The 20,624-nt window shown below is 42.4% G+C and overlaps 1 protein-coding gene and 2 long non-coding RNA genes across 3 annotated transcripts in view; 1 reads left to right on the top strand and 2 right to left on the bottom strand.

Moving 5' to 3' along the window:
• Window positions 1-4,269, bottom strand: part of LOC308589703 — a 19,453-nt gene extending 15,184 nt beyond the window's left edge. The window contains exons 1-2 of the long non-coding RNA XR_014009425.1: window positions 3,578-4,269; window positions 295-2,344 (exon numbers count right to left, since the gene is read on the bottom strand). This is a non-coding gene — a long non-coding RNA (uncharacterized lncRNA). The remainder of the gene's footprint in view (window positions 1-294; window positions 2,345-3,577) is intronic.
• Window positions 1-7,965, top strand: part of DPT (dermatopontin) — a 16,043-nt gene extending 8,078 nt beyond the window's left edge. The window contains exons 3-4 of the mRNA XM_081199088.1: window positions 4,293-4,400; window positions 6,096-7,965. Coding sequence (XP_081055214.1) covers window positions 4,293-4,400; window positions 6,096-6,168 — 181 coding nt within the window. The 3' untranslated portion in view covers window positions 6,169-7,965. The remainder of the gene's footprint in view (window positions 1-4,292; window positions 4,401-6,095) is intronic.
• On the bottom strand, window positions 7,320-20,624 carry LOC308589705. The gene is made up of 2 exons (XR_014009438.1): window positions 20,581-20,624; window positions 7,320-8,351 (listed from the first exon to the last, which is right to left on the bottom strand). It is a non-coding gene; the product is annotated as an uncharacterized lncRNA (long non-coding RNA).

The raw sequence follows: 20,624 nt of genomic DNA, 5'->3' as shown, positions 1-20,624 counted from the left end.
TAATGGTCTGACCTTGCCTACAAACAGCTATTTGCATTTCATTATTATTATTATTATTATTATTATTATTATTATTATTATTATTCATTTAATTTGCATATTGCCTTTCATCCGTAGACCTCAGGGTAGTTCATCACAACATACCCTCTTTATGACACAAGGCTATGCTTTTGTTAAGCCCATGAAGTTCAGAGGGATTATTTGTACATCAATGTGCATAGGATTACAGCTTTAAAGTGTAATCTTATGCACCTCTACTCAGAAGTAAGCCCTGATGAAGTCTATGGGACTTACTTGCAGGCAACTGTTCCAGAACTCCAGCCTTCATTTACAAGGAACCTGTGAGATCTCATTAGTGCTGAACGTGGTTGTCTTGTTCTTTTATATGGGACAGTTTTATTGCGCTATCAAAATATAATCTTGGAAGGCAAAGTAAGGTATTTCCCTGGGAAAGGCTCTAGCAATCAGCTACATTTTATGGTTCTGTGATGAGAGGCCAGCTGTTCTATAACTTCCAGCGTTAGCCTGGAAGGAATAAAGAAGAAAGTTAAATAGAGAAGTAGCAAATTCTTTGCAGATGTCACTGTGATGTTGCATCTATCTGCAAATCTATATAGGTGGAGGGAAATCTCAGTCCTCAGCTTGAAGCAGTCTGAAAGATAAACAACATTTGGAATGCTGTTTATAATAATTTCCCTGCTCCAAGCAAGCAGGGCTGCCGAGGTCCAGAAAGGTTTGGCTGGTGCTACAGCTGCTCTCGCTCACCATTGCCTGTCCAAGCAATGACCACATTTACCAAGACCTTACAGAATTATGGACCCTAGCGGATACAACCGTTTCCTCTACACAGTTTGCCATTTGTTAAAGGCGTTGATGTTCATAGACTCTTTCACTGGCAATGTCAGTGTCCGGAAAATGGAGCAACTGCAGAATACAGCTGGTATCCCTAGAAGGGAATGGAGGAAGTCTCTTTTGCCCTTCTTCATGCCTCCTTCCAAGGAGAGAGCCTTGCTCAAAGGCTGCTACCCTTCCCATGTTGCCCTCAACATGGCTTCTGGCCACTTCTGGTGATTTTCAACACAATGGCCTGGAAGGAGCCAATGTGCAGATGGTCCCCCTCAATAGGAGCAGGGAGAGAGGTGCTTTCTTCTCCTTCTTCCCTCCTCCTGAGGAGAGCTGCCATGGCGCTGATACTGCTGCAGGGCAAGGAGGAGGAATGACCACCTTGGGGCCTCTTCTCTCTCCTATGCTGTGATGAGATGCCTCCTCCTCAAATTTGCTGCCCCAAGCAAATGCCCCGTTTCCCATAAATACATCAATGCCTACCTAGGAATGCCTGGGATTGCACCTGGTTGGTTATTATGAGAATAGGGTGCTGGATGAGGTGGGCCATTGCTCTGATCCAGCAGGTTCCTAAGGACTTTCCATATGCAAAGCAGATGCTCTACCAATGAGCTACAGCTCTTCCAAGGTTTCTTGTGTTTGAAGATGACACAGACATAGCAGGAAGCCTGAAAGGCAATTGTACATCTCCCTTCCATCTTCCACACATGCACACCACATGGCAAGAGAGAAACTTACATAGTACCATTGCTCTCTCTATAAGGCATGGGAGATAAGTTCCCTTTTAAGAATTTTGAGCCGTTCCAGAATTTCAGAGTCAGTTGTTCTTGTTTGTGTTTGTTAGAGAATGTTCTTCTATTACTGGCAATGTTTAGACAGTGCACTGAATGGTCTTTTGAGGGCGGGGGAGATGAGAAAAAAGAGCCAGGAAATGATCTGTAATTAAACCGCATCTGCTATGTACATGACATAGTAAACTACTAAACAGAAAAACCAAGTTGTGGAATATATGTTTAATTATATAAAAAATAGGGCAATTTCAGTGTGTCTATAATCACCGAAAATAGCTAAGGGCTTGTAGACAGAGAGACTCCACTGAAGTAGAATAACCAAGTGAGACACTATGCTCTCTTCATTTCCATTCCTGACTCTGACACAGGCTTCTTGTGTGTACTTGGGCAAGTTGCCTAAACTTTCCATTTCCCTTAATCATTTGACCAAATTGTGCCTTGCGGACTACAACTCCCACCAGCCCCAGCCAAAGGGTGAGAGGGGTCTCACAGGGGCTGAATTTTTGAGGATGCCCAGCAACCCTTAAAAAAGTAAAAGAGGAGGAAGAACAGCAAATCCAGGCCCAGTACAACAGGTTACTCCCTGGGCCAGTCTCTAAGAATGCCCTGAGTAGCAGTAAGACATCTGTATTTGATGAAGCATGAATGGGTAAACCAACATGCTGCACAAATGCAGACAATGTTGTTGTTGTTTTATTTTGCCCATCTGACTAGGTTGCCATAGCAACTCTGCATTGAAAAGGATATATCAAGAACTCTGGCCAAAAGTTTCAATATAAGGAATAATTCCTACTCAAGAGTTGGAATGAAAAATGTGTATATTCTGCTAAGAATAACAGTTTGAAGCTAGTAGTAAATTTAAACACAACGTGTAAGTACGATAGTTTTAAAGTAATGGTAAGTTTGGATACAACGTTTAAGTACAGAAATAATGTAGTTTCAAATATGCAGTGATATAGTACAAAGGTACATGAAATACCAGTGCACAACAATTGTTTTATACAAGTCTCAATAGCAGTCAAAAAGAGTCCACATTATATAAAATCAGAATAAAGAATAAAGAATAAAGGATCAAATAGGGCCAAAAAGGAGTATCCGGAGTGTGAATCAGATGTACGACTCAGTAGTGGTGACCAGGACAGGGCCCTGTTTCGGAGTACACGCCTTCTTCAGCTGGTAATATCAAAAAATATGTCAAGATAGATCAAGGTGCTTCAATCCATAGATCATAAATATAATAAATTATATACATTCTAAAGTATGTTAACACATATCATGATATTTGGTTCCATACCTCGGTTTTTTGACGACTATAAATCTGTTGGAAGTCTGTATCATTTAATTCTTTTATGTTTCTTTTTCAACATGCGTCTAGAAATAAGGATTTCCACGAGTTATTATTTCCAGTCAAATTATTTGTGAAAAATGGACATCAGTTCAGTGTTTTCTCACCTTAGATAATAGCATCCAAGTTTTCTTGCGTTTCTCTGTGCGTCTTCTATTAGGGAGTGAAATCATTGTCTTATATGTGTGTCTGTGGGGGAGGAGGATAGGCTCTCCCTTCTTAAAGGTGTAAGCAGAGAAGGGATTTAAAGTCCAAGGTCATCTATGGTGGTTTATTAGAGAAAAGAACTGTAGTCTTGATGTTCATTCAAGCCCTTGGGGGACATCGTTTCAAACAAATGAATATATCGTGCTTCCTGTTGTAACAATAGTCTATCAATATTTCTCCTGGTATATAAATCTACTTTTGGTTTCCAAATAATAAAGAAGGCAAAATCCTCTTCCGTGTGTTTTTGTTGTATATAGCTAGCTTCAAACTGTTATTCTTAGCAGAATATACACGTTTTTCATTCCAACTCTTGAGTAGGAATTATTCCTTATATTGAAACTTTTGGCCAGAGTTCTTGATATATCCTTTTCAGTGCAGTTTCAACAAGAACTCCAATTTCTATAGCGACTCTGCATGGCACATCACGTGTCACACATCCGAAGCATTTTCTTTTCATTGAAGAAACTAGCAAGAACTAGATGAAAAGTACTGAAGTCAAGAACTGACCAAGACACAACACACTCTCTCTCTTTACATTGCTTTAATTTATTTGTTTATTTGGAAAAAAAAATGTACTACCAATGTTAAGGTGAGGGTGGGCATCATGGCAGTGAGCAGCATAGCATCCATAACAGATTTACATCCATTAAAAAAAATTGTCACCCATCAGCTTAATATACCGACCATAGATGGATCAGGTGCGTTTCAAGCAGGTGCCTAAATGCCAATACTGTAGGTGCCTTCCTACATTCATTGGGAGTGCATTCCAAAGGGCTGGTGCTACCACACTAAAGGCCCTGGACTTAGTAGACACGAAATGGACCTTAGGAGAAGACCTTGCTCCAACAGAACCATCTGCTTAATGCTACATTGAACACAGCCCCTCTGTGTTTGTCAAGAGCAGACATGAAATCACAGGATACAGGGAAACTACCCGCACTTCAGTTCAAAGTGGGTGTGATATGCACTAGGTTAAGTTACATGTGTGAACAGGTTTTTCAGTGGGCTGACAAAAGCAAAAGTCATAACATTTGAAACAAAACTGTTATTACTTTTTCTAGAGAAGGAAAATAACTTGATTTCCCCCCAAACCTCCTGTTTAAAAGGTTGACAACAGAACACCCAGAACACTACGGGGAAGATATGGACATGATGATGTATACCTATGATCATTACATCCGTGGAGCAGCCACAACTTTCTCCGGTGTGGAAAGGTCAGATACAGAAATTCTCTTGAAACCTGTGCTGCAAAGAAATGGTTTGTTACATTGTAATATTCCCCCCCAAAAAACAATGGTGTGGAAGGTACAACATAGACCAAGGGAGGTAGGGACTATGGACATGGAAGAACCAAGTTCCATGATGATCCCTCTTCATGCATTCACTGAGCTAGAGACAGAGTGGCAATCTAGCCCTTACCCAATCAGAGCAGTATGGGACTTCTGTATCCTACCCCCTCCTTATCCCTTAACCAATCAAAGCAATAGGGGACTTTCCGTACCCCAACCCCTCCAATGCTTGCTCTGCTATCCTCCTCAAGGAACCCTAAATGCAGGGGTGGAAGACTTCAGCTCAAGGGCTGATTGTAATCCTCCGAGTCTCTCTATTAGGCTCCCAATAGACTCCACCCAACCCCCCCTACCAACACCACAGCCCTCACCAGCCCTGCTCTCCTTGAGTACTTTTGCCAGGCTTCAGTTTGTCCTTGAATTGTGATAATTCTTCTTTTGCTTGTTTGGAAGGAGGATTGGGAGATGTGAGTAGGTGGGAATGGAGTGGGGAGAGACCTCTGATTGTTGAGTGTCTCTGGAAGGCACCCTACTCTACGAAGGTAAAGGCCACACATCCATTACTCTGCCTAATTTATGCTTCTGGCCCTAACCACCACATGTATGTGGCCCCCAGAAGCTGGCCCATAAAGGAATGTGGTCTGAAATTGTCTTGTAGGCCTAGCAATGCCTGGTCACATTTGCAGCTTCTCCTTTGGCTGAGGGCAGGAGTATTCATTTCCAGGCAAACTCTGCCTGCCTTCTGTTTTTCTTTTCTTTTTTCACTTTCAGAGAAAATGAGGTCAAATTTCATTGAGAGCAGTAAAGGACTTGCATTGTACTAAGGCATTTTTGTATTTGAAACAAAATGCCAAAAATGATGCCTTCTCCCCTGTTCATTTTTAATTATGGGAAATATCCACCACATACCGAGTGTCTCTCGCCAAAGCATCTGTTTCTGTTTGCTTCATGGCAATGCCTCTTCTCTCCCATTGTTTCCTGGAGAAAGCTAATGTCTAGAAGTACCCTAAACATCAAATTAAGGTTCCTCCAACAACCAGAACCCTGGCATTTAGGATCGAACACCCAATTTTTGTTGAAGTTTCCACCTCCAATAGTTCAAAATCATGAGATGATGATGATTAAATCATGACCTGCCTTTCACAAGCAGATCCCAGGGCAGGTTACATTCAAAATTCAGAATTAAAAACAGTTGCAGATTACAGCCACAACATACAACTCAGGTGTCAAAGGCCAGAGTAAAGATGTGCATCTTTAGCATTTGCCAAGAGCTGTATGTTGAAGTACCCAGACACACCTCTGTGGGGAGGGAATTCCACACCTTAGGGGCTGCCACAGAGAAGGCCATACCTCTGGCTACACCCTCTGAACTTCCAAGGGTGGTGGAACTACCAAGAGTTGATCTCAACCCCCAGGAAGCTCTGTAGGTAAGAAGGCAGTCTTTTATATATTTTGGGCCTAAGTCATTTAGCTAGAGATGATCAAGTTGAAAGAAACGAGCAAAGTTCATCCTGAGAGATCGCAAAACAAAAACAAAAACAGAAGCCCAACCAGAAGCCTTGCTCTGTTGCAATGTTCTCTCTTGGTCACCACTTGTTTCCTCTATCTTTTCCCTTGCAGGGATCGCCAGTGGAAGTTTATTATCTGCAGGATGACGGATTTTGACTGCCAGTTTGACAATTTTAAGAAGTGAATATGTGCCATGCTTCTGGGGGTGGGGTGGTAGGGGGGAATGAAGGTAGAGGGGAAAGGAGAAAAAAATAGCAAAGGCAATATATAAACCATACACCAGTTTCTTTGCAGATGAGTAAGAATGACTCTTCTGCGAAGAGGGCTGCGAAGAACACTGAGCTCAACTTTACAAGACAGGCACATCCATTTGGCTCTTAATTAGGGATTAGATGGGCTGGGTTGATTTACATTAATCTCTGCAGAGCATGTGTGCAGAGTACTTCCACTTCCACCGCTTCCTGGCCCTTCAACATACCTGGTGGATGCAACGGCAGGGGACCCATGTTAACACTGTAGTGTGTGTATCTCTGCCCTTCACTGGGTCACTTCCAGCACTGACCTGAGAGTATGGGTAGCTGCCTTGTGTGTGTGTGCCTTTAGACAACACTTTGGACCATTCCCTTGATTTTTTGATTTTTATTTTTTATTCACAGCTACTTTACATTGTTTAGATGCTTTCTGATATAAACCTAGATGAAGCCATTTCCTTTGCTGTCTAGCTCACCTGTACAGATGCATCTTGATTTTGCATGACATCTTTGTATCCACTGCGCCCCGTTGTCAGTTTACAAAAAGGAACACCAAAACTCCCAAAACTGTGCTTTGCTGATGTTTCAGAGCTAATCATTTGCCAACAAATGCTACCTGTGTGCATGCCTCCATCAAAATAACCCAGAGCAGCAAGCCAAACCACACATGATGTTAATAATGCCCCTTCGCTTGGAGTCCAGACTTCTTATTGCACAAACTAAGCAGTGTGGCAACTCAATCCATATTGAGTTCTTGGTGTGGGGGCAGGAAGGGGGCTTTAGCTCTCTGTCCCCTGCTTTAGTCTCATTGCCCTCCATGCCCACAATTTGTACTGGGGAGGAGAAGCAGCTGAGCAAATAGGAGCTCCCCCACCCCCCACAAAAGAATGTCAGGTTCCCTCATCATCTCGACTGGGAATGCAGTGGTGGTGATATAGGGCTGAAGCCTCCCTACCCCTGATCCAACTCAAGACCCCACCATGTCAATTTCTGCAAAAAATAAATAAATCCTGCTCCCAGTGCCAAAGAACATGATTAATGTTGTGCCTCTAAAATTAGAGGATAGCAGAGGCATTTCCCCCCCATGCCACAATTTTGCAACCCATGCAAATATATCACATTCATATTATCTGTTGTGGGGATCCCCTCCCCCCCCCCCCGATGTTGTTTACCTACAACTCCCCTCATCCTTGGCCATTGGCCATGCTTTCTGGGGCTGATGGGAATTGTAGTTCAGCAATATCAGGAGGATCAAAGTTTCTCCACACCTGTAATAAAGCAAGCCTGTCTGACAGGAAGGATGCCAGAGATTGCTCATCAACACCATTGCCTGAAATATGATCGCTTCTACAATTAATTTGTCTAAATTTCAGGTGAACTTGGAAACGGTATCAAGTTGTGTTTTTCTTAATGTTTCTTTTGACACCCTGAATAATCAGAGGCCCACGATGAATAAAATACCAACCATCTCCAACTTTTAACTAAAAAGGGAATATAGAGTTGCAGTTTTGCAACTGAACACAATTGTGTAAAACTGACGACATCCTGATGATGTGTGCTATGTAATTCAAATGTGGGGTATAACTTTATTGGGCATTAAAAGGTGTGACCATGTCCCTGTAGCTGGTGACAATTTATTCTATCACAGGAGAGGATTAAATAATAAAAAAGGGAGATACTTAAGAACCCAAAGACAACCCTGTTGAAATAAACTATGCAACTTACTCCAATTGCCTGTATTAGGATATCTTTATTATGTCCGGTATTTACAAGCACATTGTCAATTGTTATCGTAATCAACTGAAAAAAATAAAATAATTTGGTGATGCAGTAACTTTAAAATATTCTCTCTCGCCCCCCAACTACCGTATGTTTCTACATTTGCTGGTTGCCAAGAAATAAGTCAGTCATGTTCTTGAGGACTCCAGGGAAAGAAGCAACATTCAGTTTTCAATCAATGACAACAGGAAATATAACTGCTGGCAGATGGAAGCATTATAACTTGTTCTCTTCATTTGACATACCAGGGGTGGGTGGGGGTCATAGCCGGAAGTTGTCATGGCCAGAGCCAAGAGGAGCAAAGATACCCCTTTCTCTCTGAGCTGCTTCCTTTTATCTGAAAAGGAAAATGGAAATGCCATGTTAGAACTGGCCTTATATCACTGTAGGCCCAATGGTGCCTCACACAATGGGTCCCTCATTTAAAATAAACAAATAAAAGAGTTGGACACTTTCTCTTTAAGTAGCGATGCCCTGAACAAGCACAAATTTCTGGAAAAGACGAGAGACTGCATGAATTTGCAGGCGATAAGATTACAGATGCCTCTGTGAAGAGCAAATGACTCAGTATGATACTGCCGAAGACCTGCACTTTGTTCACAAACGTTTCCTTGTTTGTAGAAGAGCCTCAATGGATTTGTTCTAGCCTGCTTCAGAGACTTTATCTCACTCTAGTCCCTTGCCAGCTCCTGCGGCTCGCCTTGCATGTGGCTCCTCTCTGTCTCTTTAAACAGTTGTGCCTTGTCCATTGTAATGCTCAATACTAAATGCAGCATACTAAAAGTCACAGGAAGTATGCATCCGCCGCTCTTTTTCTTCATCATGAGTTGTCCCAAATCACTCGAACATATGGAACATAGGAACATAGAAAGCTCTATGGTTCCAAGTCCGGCCTACTAGTCCATTTAGCTCAGTATTGTCTGACTGGCAGGATGAAGCAGATTCACAAGGCTTCAGACAGGGGACAATTCCCAGCCATGCTGCGTTCAGGTAGAATTTATAATGGCCAAACTAGATGCAAAGTTAATGTGTCTTTGGGGGTTGGGGGTGGTGGCACAATTTTAAGCACATTTGGATTTTTGAGCAAGTCCTATGGATCAGCCCTCTGCCCTCTGTGACTATGCTTTCATAGAATCATAGAATCATAGAGTTGGAATAGACCACAAGGGCCATCGAGTCCAACCCCCTGCCAAGCAGGAAACACCATCAGAGCACTCCTGACATATGGTTGTCAAGCCTCTGCTTAAAGACCTCCAAAGTAGGAGACTCCACCACACTCCTTGGCAGCAAATTCCACTGTCAAACAGCTCTTACTGTCAGGAAGTTCTTCCTAATGTTTAGGTGGAATCTTCTTTCTTGTAGTTTGGATCCATTGCTCCGTGTCCACTTCTCTGGAGCAGCAGAAAACAACCTTTCTCCCTCCTCTATGTGACATCCTTTTATATATTTCAACATGGCTATCATATCACCCCTTAACCTCCTCTTCTCCAGGCTAAACAGGCCCAGCTCCCTTAGCCGTTCCTCATAAGGCATCGTTTCCAGGCCTTTGACCATTTTGGTTGCCCTCCTCTGGACACGTTCCAGTTTGTCAGTGTCCTTCTTGAATTGTGGTGCCCAGAACTGGACACAGTACTCCAGGTGAGGTCTGACCAGAGCAGAATACAGTGGCACTATTACTTCCCTTGATCTAGATGCTATACTCCTATTGATGCAGCCCAGAATTGCATTGGCTTTTTTAGCTGCCACGTCACACTGTTGGCTCATGTCAAGTTTGTGGTCAACCAAGACTCCTAGATCCTTTTCACATGTACTGCTCTCAAGCCAGGTGTCACCCATCTTGTATTTGTGCCTCTCATTTTTTTTTTGCCCAAGTGCAATACTTTCCAAGGGATCTGTGTAAAAGTCAGATCCAGTAGAATTAATCTGAGTCTTGAAAAATTCATTGAGCTGAAAGAGGAAGTGGTAAAAAGACTTACTCTTCTCATTTCCTCCCCTAACTCTATGATCTGTTCAAGGGGGGGGGGGGAAGGTATCCATCACCTCATGATGACTAAGGAGGCAGTGAGGGGTGGGGACCATAGCTGTCAGCGTTTCCCTTTTTTAAAGGAAAATTCCTTTATTCTGAATAGGATTCCTCGCAAGAAAAGGGAAAAGTTGACAGCTATGGTGGGGACTCAGAGGCTTCATGGGCACCAGGGGAAGACCTCAAGGAGACCACAGTGCCCCTGGGCACCATGTTGGCAGTCCCTGCAGTGTCTTACCATCCAACTTTTATGGAGCCCAAACCGGGTCGTGTGTCTTCCGGGCCGTGCTCCCAGGTGAGTCACATGGTCTGTACCATGCTCTCAACCCAAAAAGTAATTTTTTGAGGTGAGAGCACGACCTGAGATTGTGTGAGATTGTGGCACCCAAAATGGCCACCATGATCTCGTGTGGAACTGTATTGCAAAGTCTGGATATGCACAAATTTTGAAAGGTGTTTGTGTGTCGATTCTTATATTGTTTCAGAAAGGGCAAATTTGATATGCAGTGGTACCTTGGTTCTCAAACAGTTTGGCTCCCAAACACCGCAAACCCAAAAGTAAGTATTCCAGTTTGCAAGCTTTTTGGGAAGCTGAATGTACGACGCAACTTCTGTGGCTTCTGCTTGGGTGCAAGAAGCTCCTGCAGCCAATTGGAAGCTGTGCCTTGGTTTTCAAACAGTTCTGGGAGTCGAACAGACTCCCGGAACGGATTAAGTTTGACAACCAAGGTACCACTGTATTCACCTCTCTGTGTGGACTGAATTGAATTTCTGCCCCATCCCTACCCCCGTCTAGGTGTCTGTCTCAGTTTTACAAGTCTCAGACATGGTAAGGCAGAAGCATGTAATCAAGTGGGGAACACTGTGGGAAAATCCAGACATTAAGATTGAAGACTTGCAGATGATAAGCTGGAGAAGGTTCAGAGAGACTGGTCCGATGAGCGCCTGATGCTTACAGAAATGTTATCAGAACTTTGTGTATCTCTTGCTTCCCAGTGCAGCTGGAAATAGCTTGCTAGCCTCTTCTCCCCAGAGAGATTGCAACAGCCCTAGAACTGCCTGGTACTTGAAAGGACATGGTGACATGCAAATTCTTCTTCTTTCCATTTCTTTTTTAAAAATAATAATAGCTGTGTGATCACTCTGGAGTCTGGGAGACTTGCAAAGCTACAACTGCGCCTTAGCCGAACTGCTGGCTCTTATAACATAAAAAGGAACTGATTTCTCCTGTTAGTAACAATACAAATGGGAACCAGGAGCGATTTCACTGAATGGAGTGAAATTAATTTGAAATTAATGGAATGTAATTTCCATTCAGTGTAGTTAACCTAGTGTAAAATTAGTGCTAATGAGATCAGCACTGGGGATGGGCTCTGGCTCAGAGCAAGAGAACATGTTTGAATGCAGAAGCCTCTAGGTTCAATCCCTCACATCTCCAAGCAGGACTTAAAAAATACCTAAAAACCTGGAGAACCACTACTAGTCAATGCTGACAATAGTCAACTTGGTATAAGGACATTTTCTCTCATACTAGTCAGTTCCTCAGAAGAAGCCAGTGACTACGCTATGGGTTGATTCTAGAGGTTAAAGATTATGGGAATGCAGTCCTATATTCACTCACCTAGTAGTACTTTACTTATTTCTGAGTAAACAGGAACATAAGAAGCTGCCTTATATCAAGCCAGACCATTGGTTCATCTTGTTCAGTACTGTCTACATTGACCGACAGCAGCGCTTCAGGGTTTGAGGCAAAGGACTTTCCCAGCTCTATTTGAAGATGCCACTGATTGAACAGCGACTTTCAGCAGGTCAAGGATGTCCACCACCACTAAGCAACGTCCCTTCCTATTCAATGCAAGCCTAATAACTTTTACTCAAAAGCATGTTTTGCTATATTTAATTCAGCTTTCTCACATTGCAACAGAAGTAAGCACCAATGAGTTGCATGGGATTTACATCCAAGGAAATGTGTAAAGGATTGTATCCTTAACCTCCTTGGTTCTGTTCAAAGCCATTGACTTGTTTGGGCTGGGTAATGTTATTATATGGCTTATGCAGAACATCAACATAGTCTCACCCTACTGAGGTGATATCTTATTCTATGCCATCACAGTTATATCAGAAAGTATTGCACAATAGTAGTGATTTGTCTCAATGAAGCCAATAGTATGGCTCTAGATGACAACTAGACACAGATCTATGTCAAAGAGTTTGCTATCAGACAGAAATTCAATGAAGTACTAGCAAGCTCTTTAAAAAGCACATCTGTGTGTGGAGTGGGGAGGGGAGGGGATAATCCTTCAGCATGGTCTTTTTACGGTGCCATGGGCTGCTGATTGACCATTGCTTTTGCTAGGAAGGATTAATAGTACAGAATAACTCTCTTTCATACACAAATTATTCTATCTGCATAGGAGTACATTGCTGTCAAAAGGCTCCCCTACTCATGGAGGCCCTTCCAAGGACAACTCAAAAGTAGAATCATAGAATCATAGAGTTGGAAGAGACCACAAGGGCCATCGAGTCCAACCCCCTGCCAAGCAGGAAACACCATCATAGCACTCCTGACATATGGTTGTCAAGCCTCTGCTTAAAGACCTCCAAAGAAGGAGACTCCACCACACTCCTTGGCAGCAAATTCCACTGTCAAACAGCTCTTACTGTCAGGAAGTTCTTCCTAATGTTTAGGTGGAATCTTCTTTCTTGTAGTTTGGATCCATTGCTCCGTGTCCGCTTCTCTGGAGCAGCAGAAAACAACCTTTCTCCCTTCTCTATATGACATCCTTTTATAGAGGATTTATAAAAGTCTTAATGCAGTGTCAACAGCTCAGAATAGTTGGTTGATATTTCCTCTCAAGTGGGTGAGAAGATAGTTGGCAATTGCTTTTGCTGCCTTGGATATCTGAGTGAAAAGTAGCTTATAAATCCTGGCAACAAACAGATAAATAAGCCTCTCTGTCGGCTTGAACAATAACCTGCCAGAGAATGGGGAAGGTGAAGACACATCTCAAGCTATTGGGTGTGGGATAATGGAAGGATGTGTGTGAAGATGAGAAGAAAAGACACACTGAGGAAGAGTATGCCTTTGCCTACTGTTGGCCTCCATGTTTGGCAGGGATGGAGAACATTTGCTCTTGAACTATAACCTCCATCATCCCTGATCAATGGCCTTGCTGGCTGGGGCTGGTGCAATCCAACAACATCTAGAGGCCACAGATTCCTCAGTCTTGACTTGGGGTGTACCTTGTATAAAACATATATTACAACAATAGTTGAGGTCCTTCTGAAATGTCTTCTTCAAAGAAAGATACTACTGTCTGTTGAAGTTCTCAACATTCAAGGAAAGCACACAATACTATGCTATCGATTACGCAAATTATGGAAAGTTGTTAAGGAAACATCTGCACTGTACATTTCCAGTACCTTTGACCTTACTCCCCACCCAGTTGATCTGGATGAACTGAAGCAATACTTTCTTTCCAGAAGGGTTAAACTACAATTTGGGACGTGGGTGGCGCTGTGGGTTAAACCACATAGCCTAGGACTTGCCGATCAGAAGGTTGGCAGTTCAAATCCCAGTGACAGGGTGAGCTCCCGTTGCTCGGTCCCTGCTCCTGCCAACCTAGCAGTTCGAAAGCACGTCAAAGTGCAGGTAGATCAATAGGTACCGCTCCGGCGGGAAGGTAAACGGCGTTTCCGTGTGCTGCTCTGGTTTGCCAGATGCAGCTTAGTCATGCTGGCCACATGACCCGGAAGCTGTAAGCCAGCTCCCTCGGCCAATAAAGTGAGATGAGTGCCACAACCCCAAAGTCGGCCACGACTGGACCTAATGGTCAGGGGTCCCTTTACCATTACTATTAATGGCATCAGCATCTGGGAAGGAGTTATCAAAATACTTCCACATACACACTCTTCCCAAAAAAGAAACACATATTTGCAGTTCCCAACAATAAACCCTGGAGAGAATTGGCTTGGGGCCTCCTCTAGATTAGCATTTGAAATTTCGTAAAATGAGATAACCTTGCCAGGGAGTCACAGGACTCCCAACTGGCTAAGAGGAAGCTAGTGCCTGGCACAGCGATGCTTTTGGCAGAACATCAGCTGGTTCTCAGGAGAAGTCTTTAGATTTCAAGGGACCAGCCCTCAGCTCTCAGTTGGCTCTAAGTAAACAAATCTATTTCTGTTTGCTAAGATTTATCACATCAGTGGGAGGTTCCAGCTGATCTCTTTTAAACAGTACCAGTTTTTTGTGTACCGTGGGATTGTTTGGTGAAATTTCAAGAATTGCATAATTTCAGAATAGCAAATGCATGCAACGCAAGGCTCAAATGCAGATTTCTCATGCTATGAAGAATCCAGTTATTCCCTTCAGTTGGGCACCCTCTTGCATTTTGATCATAAACATGACCGGGGCAGGAATTACCATGTATTACAGAATTGCAACCTGGAGGGAAATCATTCCTAGTTGTGATTTGGGGATGATATCAGTGCTTACTTGTAGCTCAGTAAGACATGGCGACTAGCTATGATGGCTATACTCTGCCTCAACAGTTGGAGGCAGTAATGCTTCCATTGCTGGAAACCACAGGAGGGGAGAGTGCTCTTGTTTTTTGGTCCTGCTTGCTACTTTTCCACAAGCATCTGATTGGCCCTGTAAGAATTGGATGCTAGCTTAGTTTGCCCATTGGCAATGCCTAAGCAACACGATGACCATGTACATATGCAATAGACAATCTTTATAGAATTCCTTCAAACCATAACAAGTACAAAATGAAATCTTTAGTCTCAAAGCCTCTGAAAATCTTTAAATGAAGTGAGGTACCAGACTTTGTACGATGAAAGACAAGCTGTGAAGCTTTCTGTATTCAGCAAATATGATGTCCAACACTGAACAGTGATTCTGGATATTGACTACTGTTTCATAGAATTCTTCGTCAGTGTGGTGGGAGGATGTAGAATTGCTTCATAAACTGAAAATAAAATGTTACTAGTTTGCCCATTGGCCTGATCTAGGAGGCTTTTCTTAGGATCTTACGACATGTTTTTACTGGTTATACATTTAACCTAGACATGTATTTTATCATAATGCCTACGTTTTGTTATAAATACACACTTTTTAAAATACATTCATTGAACATTTTCTTTTGAGCCAAGAACTGTACAGTGGTACCTCGGGTTACAGATGCTTCAGATTATAGACGCTTCAGGTTACAGACTCTGCTAACCCAGAAATAGTACCTCGGGTTAAGAACTTTGCTTCAGGATGAACAGAAATTGCGTGGTAGCAGCTGGAGGCCCCATTAGCTAAAGTGGTACCTCAGGTTAAGAACAGTTTCAGGTTAAGAATGGACCTCTGGAACAAATTAAGTTCTTCACCCGAGGTACCACTGTATCACACAATTCAGGGAACTGTGAAATCTAAAGAATAATTACATTCCAATCTGCATATGAGTCGGGGAGGCACAAATTAGGTCACTTTGCTTAAAGAATGTGGACCAAAATAAATTCTCCTCAGTCACTATCTACACTGTTTCATTTCTGACCCTGATTTTCTTTCCTATCTAGGAACAGGAGAAAGCATATCACCCACAGTCTAACTTGCTTTCAGCAGACTAAAGTCAGCAAAAAATAAACAAAAGACTTGTGTAGGTGTGAGAGGTGGATAAGGGGACTAGATTGAGAGACTTTAAAAACCAATTCAGCCCGCAGGGTCAACCCAGCCACAGAGGTGAACTGGGAGTGATAGTTGCCTCAGTCATGTGAGAATCCTGGAGAGGGGGGAGGGGGGAGATTGCAAAAAGTAGCTCAAGAGGTCTGGGGTATACACAGAGTTGCAAACAGGAGGAAATATGGAAATGACAGGCACCAATAATGAAAATAAGAAAGCAATCTTACAGTTGGTTCTTTAATGTTATTTTATGCTACTCAACATACAACAAAATGGGAAGGCTGGGTAGTTGGGGCTGGATTTTCATTTGCCTACAGCACCAAAAAGCTTGGTCCAGCCTTAGCCTGGTGCTTGCACATTGTGAAGATTTCCTTTGAACTGTGTGTGTGTGTGTGTGTGTGTGTGTGTGTGTGTGTGTGTGTGTTTGCTTAACAAATCAGGAAACACTTTAATCCCCACCACAACCAATTGTCTTACATTGGCTTTTGAATACTATTTGGCATTAGGCTTCGGGACAAAATACAAGAAGAAAATTGAAGACTGTGGAAAAGTGGAATGTCCCGGTTTTCGAACATTTTTTAGAAGGCTGATGCAGCTGTCGGCTATTGTTTCCAGTGCGCCTGCACCAATAGGAAGCCATGCCTTGGTTTTCAAATGTTTCGGGAGTCACACGGACTTCTGGAATGGATTAAGTTCGAGAACCAAGGTTCCACTGTATTTAGAAGGATACTGTCTCTGATCATGCTGGCAGAGCACAGCCATAAAGGCCAGTAGACGTTGATAGTCTTATCCTCCATGAAGCATACCCTCCCAGGACACAAGTGTCCCAAGACACTTGTGGGGTATGCATAGAGACAGATGTTTAGCCACCAAATCAAACGTTCTAAACTGGACAGCTCTAAGCAATGGACTTTAACATTCATCCTTATCTGGCAACTAGGACTCAGGTGAAATGGGAAGACTCAAGATAGAAACTAAGGAAAGCCACATTCATTTGGTAATGAGTTTGCTCAGTGAATGCCAAAGATGGGGACAAAGATGAAGGAGTTTAGAATTTAGTAGTGGTGATAGAGCAGCAGACCTGGTGAAAATTTTTGTATACTGTAGTGTTCAGTGAAATAATGAAGAATGGCTGTCCTGTACGGCTAGGTGTGTACAAAAATATAAGTTGTGAAGAATGGGGTAATTTTGCAGTCATTAAACTAGATAGCCAAGAGAGCCTTCCAAGTGACTTTATAAATGAAAATGTTAGCCCTCTGGATATCAGATACCTGTCCTGACAGGAGAGTGGCATGCCAAGCAAAATGAAGCCCCTGGGTAGTTTTGATTTATCCTTTTAAAATCTCTGTTTAGAAACTCAGATCAGAGAAACTGGGCAGAGACATGAACAAAAGGACAATAAAGGGACAGACATGCAGGCAGCAGGGATAATAAATATGAATAAGATAGGAAGAAAAGGAGTCCAGTAGCTAGGTAAGCTATATTTAAAGGTTAGATTTGGGTGTTTGTGGATGCAAACTAAAAGCTACTTTCTAGTGTGCTTCCCCCTATAATACTTGATATATGATGCTTAGGGATGGGAGAATCTGACAGCTTTGGTTTCTCATTTTCCCAATCTTAGAATAACAGAATTGGAGAGTAGGAAGGGATCCCAAGGGACATCTACAAATGAAGAGGACAGAACAGTTAAATTACTCCATGTCAGCGTGTCTTAATAACCATTTATGCATCCAGTGGCATCCATAAAAGAACACAAGACTCTATAATGTGGAAGCCTCACAGGAGACGGGGTCCCCTCTCCATTTTCTCAGCACAGACCAGTGGCGTAGCGTGGGTTGTCAGCACCCGGGGCAAGGCAAGTAATTTCTGCCCCCTAACCCGTGGATTTGCGCCCCCTAACCCGTGGATTTGCGCCCCCTAACCCGTGGATTTGCGCCCCCTAACCCGTGGATTTGTGCCCCCTAACCCTAACCCCAGATGTTGCGCCCGGTGCGGCCGGCCCCCCCCTGCACCCCCCACGCTACGCCACTGGCACAGACATGCCTTCCTAAGGCAGAGCAAACTTGCATCGGCATGGAACTCTGCTCTTGAAATCTTACTTCGGTGGTGCCTTTTAAAAGATGCTGTTTCCACACTTTGCCAATGAGACAGCAGTGAACTGACCTTGGGGGCTCAGCTGCAGCATTTTGTTTCATTCCACATCAGGCAGTTCAGTTTCGGTACCCCCATTCTCCTTATTAAGAGGATCAGTGTATGAGTGTGGATATGTGAGTTGTTTTTGCCAAATAGCTCTACCAGGCTCTCTGAAACCTATTCTTATCTTAAACTATTCTTATTTTACTAACTGGCCAAGAATTGCTGACAAATGCACTCTGACCAGATCCAAATGGAGCCAATTGCTTTGAACCAGAGCAGCGGTTGCGGCATATCGTTTCAAGAGGGATGCCCTTTTTGTCTGATAGTTTCCTATTATATCGGCAGCTGCTGCTGCTGCAGCTGAGTCACTCTTCTTGTGCTGAAAGTCTGCCACAGTTCTTGGGGATTCTGCAGAGTCATAGGCTGTGCTGAAAGGATACTCATATGAGCAAATGTACAGCAGGAGTTCACCTTTCAAAAGGCAGTGGGGTGATGTCGCAGAACAACTTTCTTCCTGATCTTAACACAAGTGAAACAACATCACCTAGAAAGGAATTGCATTCACTTTCAGAAGGAATGTATGATTTCTTCTATAACTGCTGTTTCTCCTTTAATTACGGTAGCTCCTAATTGTGACTCCTCTCTTTTGAGACCTGAAGAAGCAAGTCCAGATGTGTGTTTCCCCCCCCCTTCTACTTCTGAGTATTGTAATATGTACAATTGTTTTAAGTGGAGTTGGGAGATGGCTTTAAAAAAAGAAAAAGAAACATTATTTTAAAAAAGAAACATTATTTTTTTAAAAAGAAACATTATTTACTTCAATCTGAAAAATGTTTATCTTTTATTGGAATATGGTTATGTATTATTATTATTATTATTATTATTATTATTATTATTATTATTAGCCTTCCACATACATGTTTCAAGGAGATGTGCAAAATACAACAAAAACAGTTAAAAACAATTTAAAACAACAAAGAAAGTAACAGCAGATAAATCTTCAATCTTCAGGTGTAGTGCTAAATTTTCAGTAGTTTCCCCCCTCCCTCTACATAGTTGTATTTATATCTGTATAATGAATTAGTTACAGCAACTCCATCATTCTAAATGAATTATTTGTTTTTCTTTTGTATTTTATTTGTGCAATGGGATTTGTATTTTATGTGGTTTTTAGCATGTTATTTTTTGGGAGGAGGAAAGATTGAAACCTGTACTCCAAACTGAGTCTGGATAAGAAGAGAAGAAGAAGAGTTTGGATTTGATATCCCGATTTATCACTACCCTAAGGAGTCTCAAAGCCGCTAACAATCTCCTTTCCCTTCCTCCCCCACAACAAACACTCTGTGAGGTGAGTGAGGCTGAGAGACTTCAAAGAAGTGTGACTGGCCCAAGGTCACCCAGCAGCTGCATGTGGAGGAGCGGAGACACGAACCCGGTTCACCAGATTGCGAGACTACCGCTCTTAACCACTACACCACACTGGCTCTCTAAGGAATAGGCAACCAGCACAACGGTACAGTCTTGCTATATTGGTGTCCTCCGATGTCTAACACACACACACACACACACCCCATTCCAGCAACTGTCTTCTGTGCCCACTGAAGTTTCTTTAAGGGCTCGAGTAGAAACCTGCATACAGAGGAAGTCCAACAAGCCCATTAGCGTGCAGTACTAGATATAGGAGTATCTCAAGCACATTACAATGGAACAGGCCTTCTGGGTATCAGTGAAGGAGTCACGATAACACTGGGAATGAGTGGCTATGACTAATTAGTTAAAAGGCACTTCTAAACATAATTATGCAGTGCTGGAAAACTAAATGCAGCTATAAAAGACTTCTTGCTGAGAAGAAGCTTGTAGAATAATGCACAGTTGCCTTCATTTCCATGGTTACCCAGGTGAACATTAAGTCGAAGCAAAGTCAAAAACATGGGGGCTAGTTTCTCACTGCTTACCTGCTCTTTAATCTTCAGCTCGTGGGTCAAATGGATGGTAGAAACTATAATAAAATTAGTAGAACTTTGCACTTGGATGGTAGAAGCAACAGATGGTCTCCTGTTTTAATTGGCGGTATAACATTTCAAACCTCTTTCCTTTCCCTGCCCCCAAAAGAATAAAGCTAAATTCCTGTTCTATAGCTGAACTGAAATTTTGCTACCAAATCAAAAATTGGAAATTTTCAAATTTGACTTTTCAATCCAAATCTTGATGGTAAAATGTTACCATCTTGGCACTTCAGATAGATAGATAGAGTGCTTTTTCTCTTTAAAAAAATGTTTAGCGGTACTCTCATTTTCCTACTCATATTGAAATGCTGCCCCTCAATGAGGCCAAATTTAGATTCAGAAATTTTTTAGGGGTATGTGTACCTCTGCGTACACCCAGAAAAAAAGCACTGGATAGATAGATAGATAGATAGATAGATAGATAGATGATAGATAGATAGATAGATGATAGATAGATAGATATAGATAGATAGATAGATAGATAGATAGATAGATAGATAGATAGATAGATGATAGATAGATCGTCAGTGTTAAACATATAACAGGCCATTTGTAAAATCATGCCCTATTTAACTTCAAGAGTGGCTGCTAGCCATGACCTCTCCTCAGGACCAAGGCAATAGGACAAATGAGGGCACAAATTTGCATAAAAATTGCATGTGTTGATTTCTAGGTAGAGATGCAAATTTAGAAATACTTCTTGTAATTTAAATAGAAATACAATTTGTCTCACCATGGTAGGGAAGAGAGCCTGTGGAAGTAGGGAAAAGAGCTTGT

Source organism: Podarcis bocagei, assembly GCF_964188305.1.
Source record: "Podarcis bocagei genome assembly, chromosome: 6".
NCBI classification, from domain to species: Eukaryota; Metazoa; Chordata; class Lepidosauria; order Squamata; family Lacertidae; genus Podarcis; species Podarcis bocagei.
The sequence above is the reverse complement of the archived record's forward strand: the minus strand, read 5'-3'. Positions and strand labels throughout refer to the sequence as shown.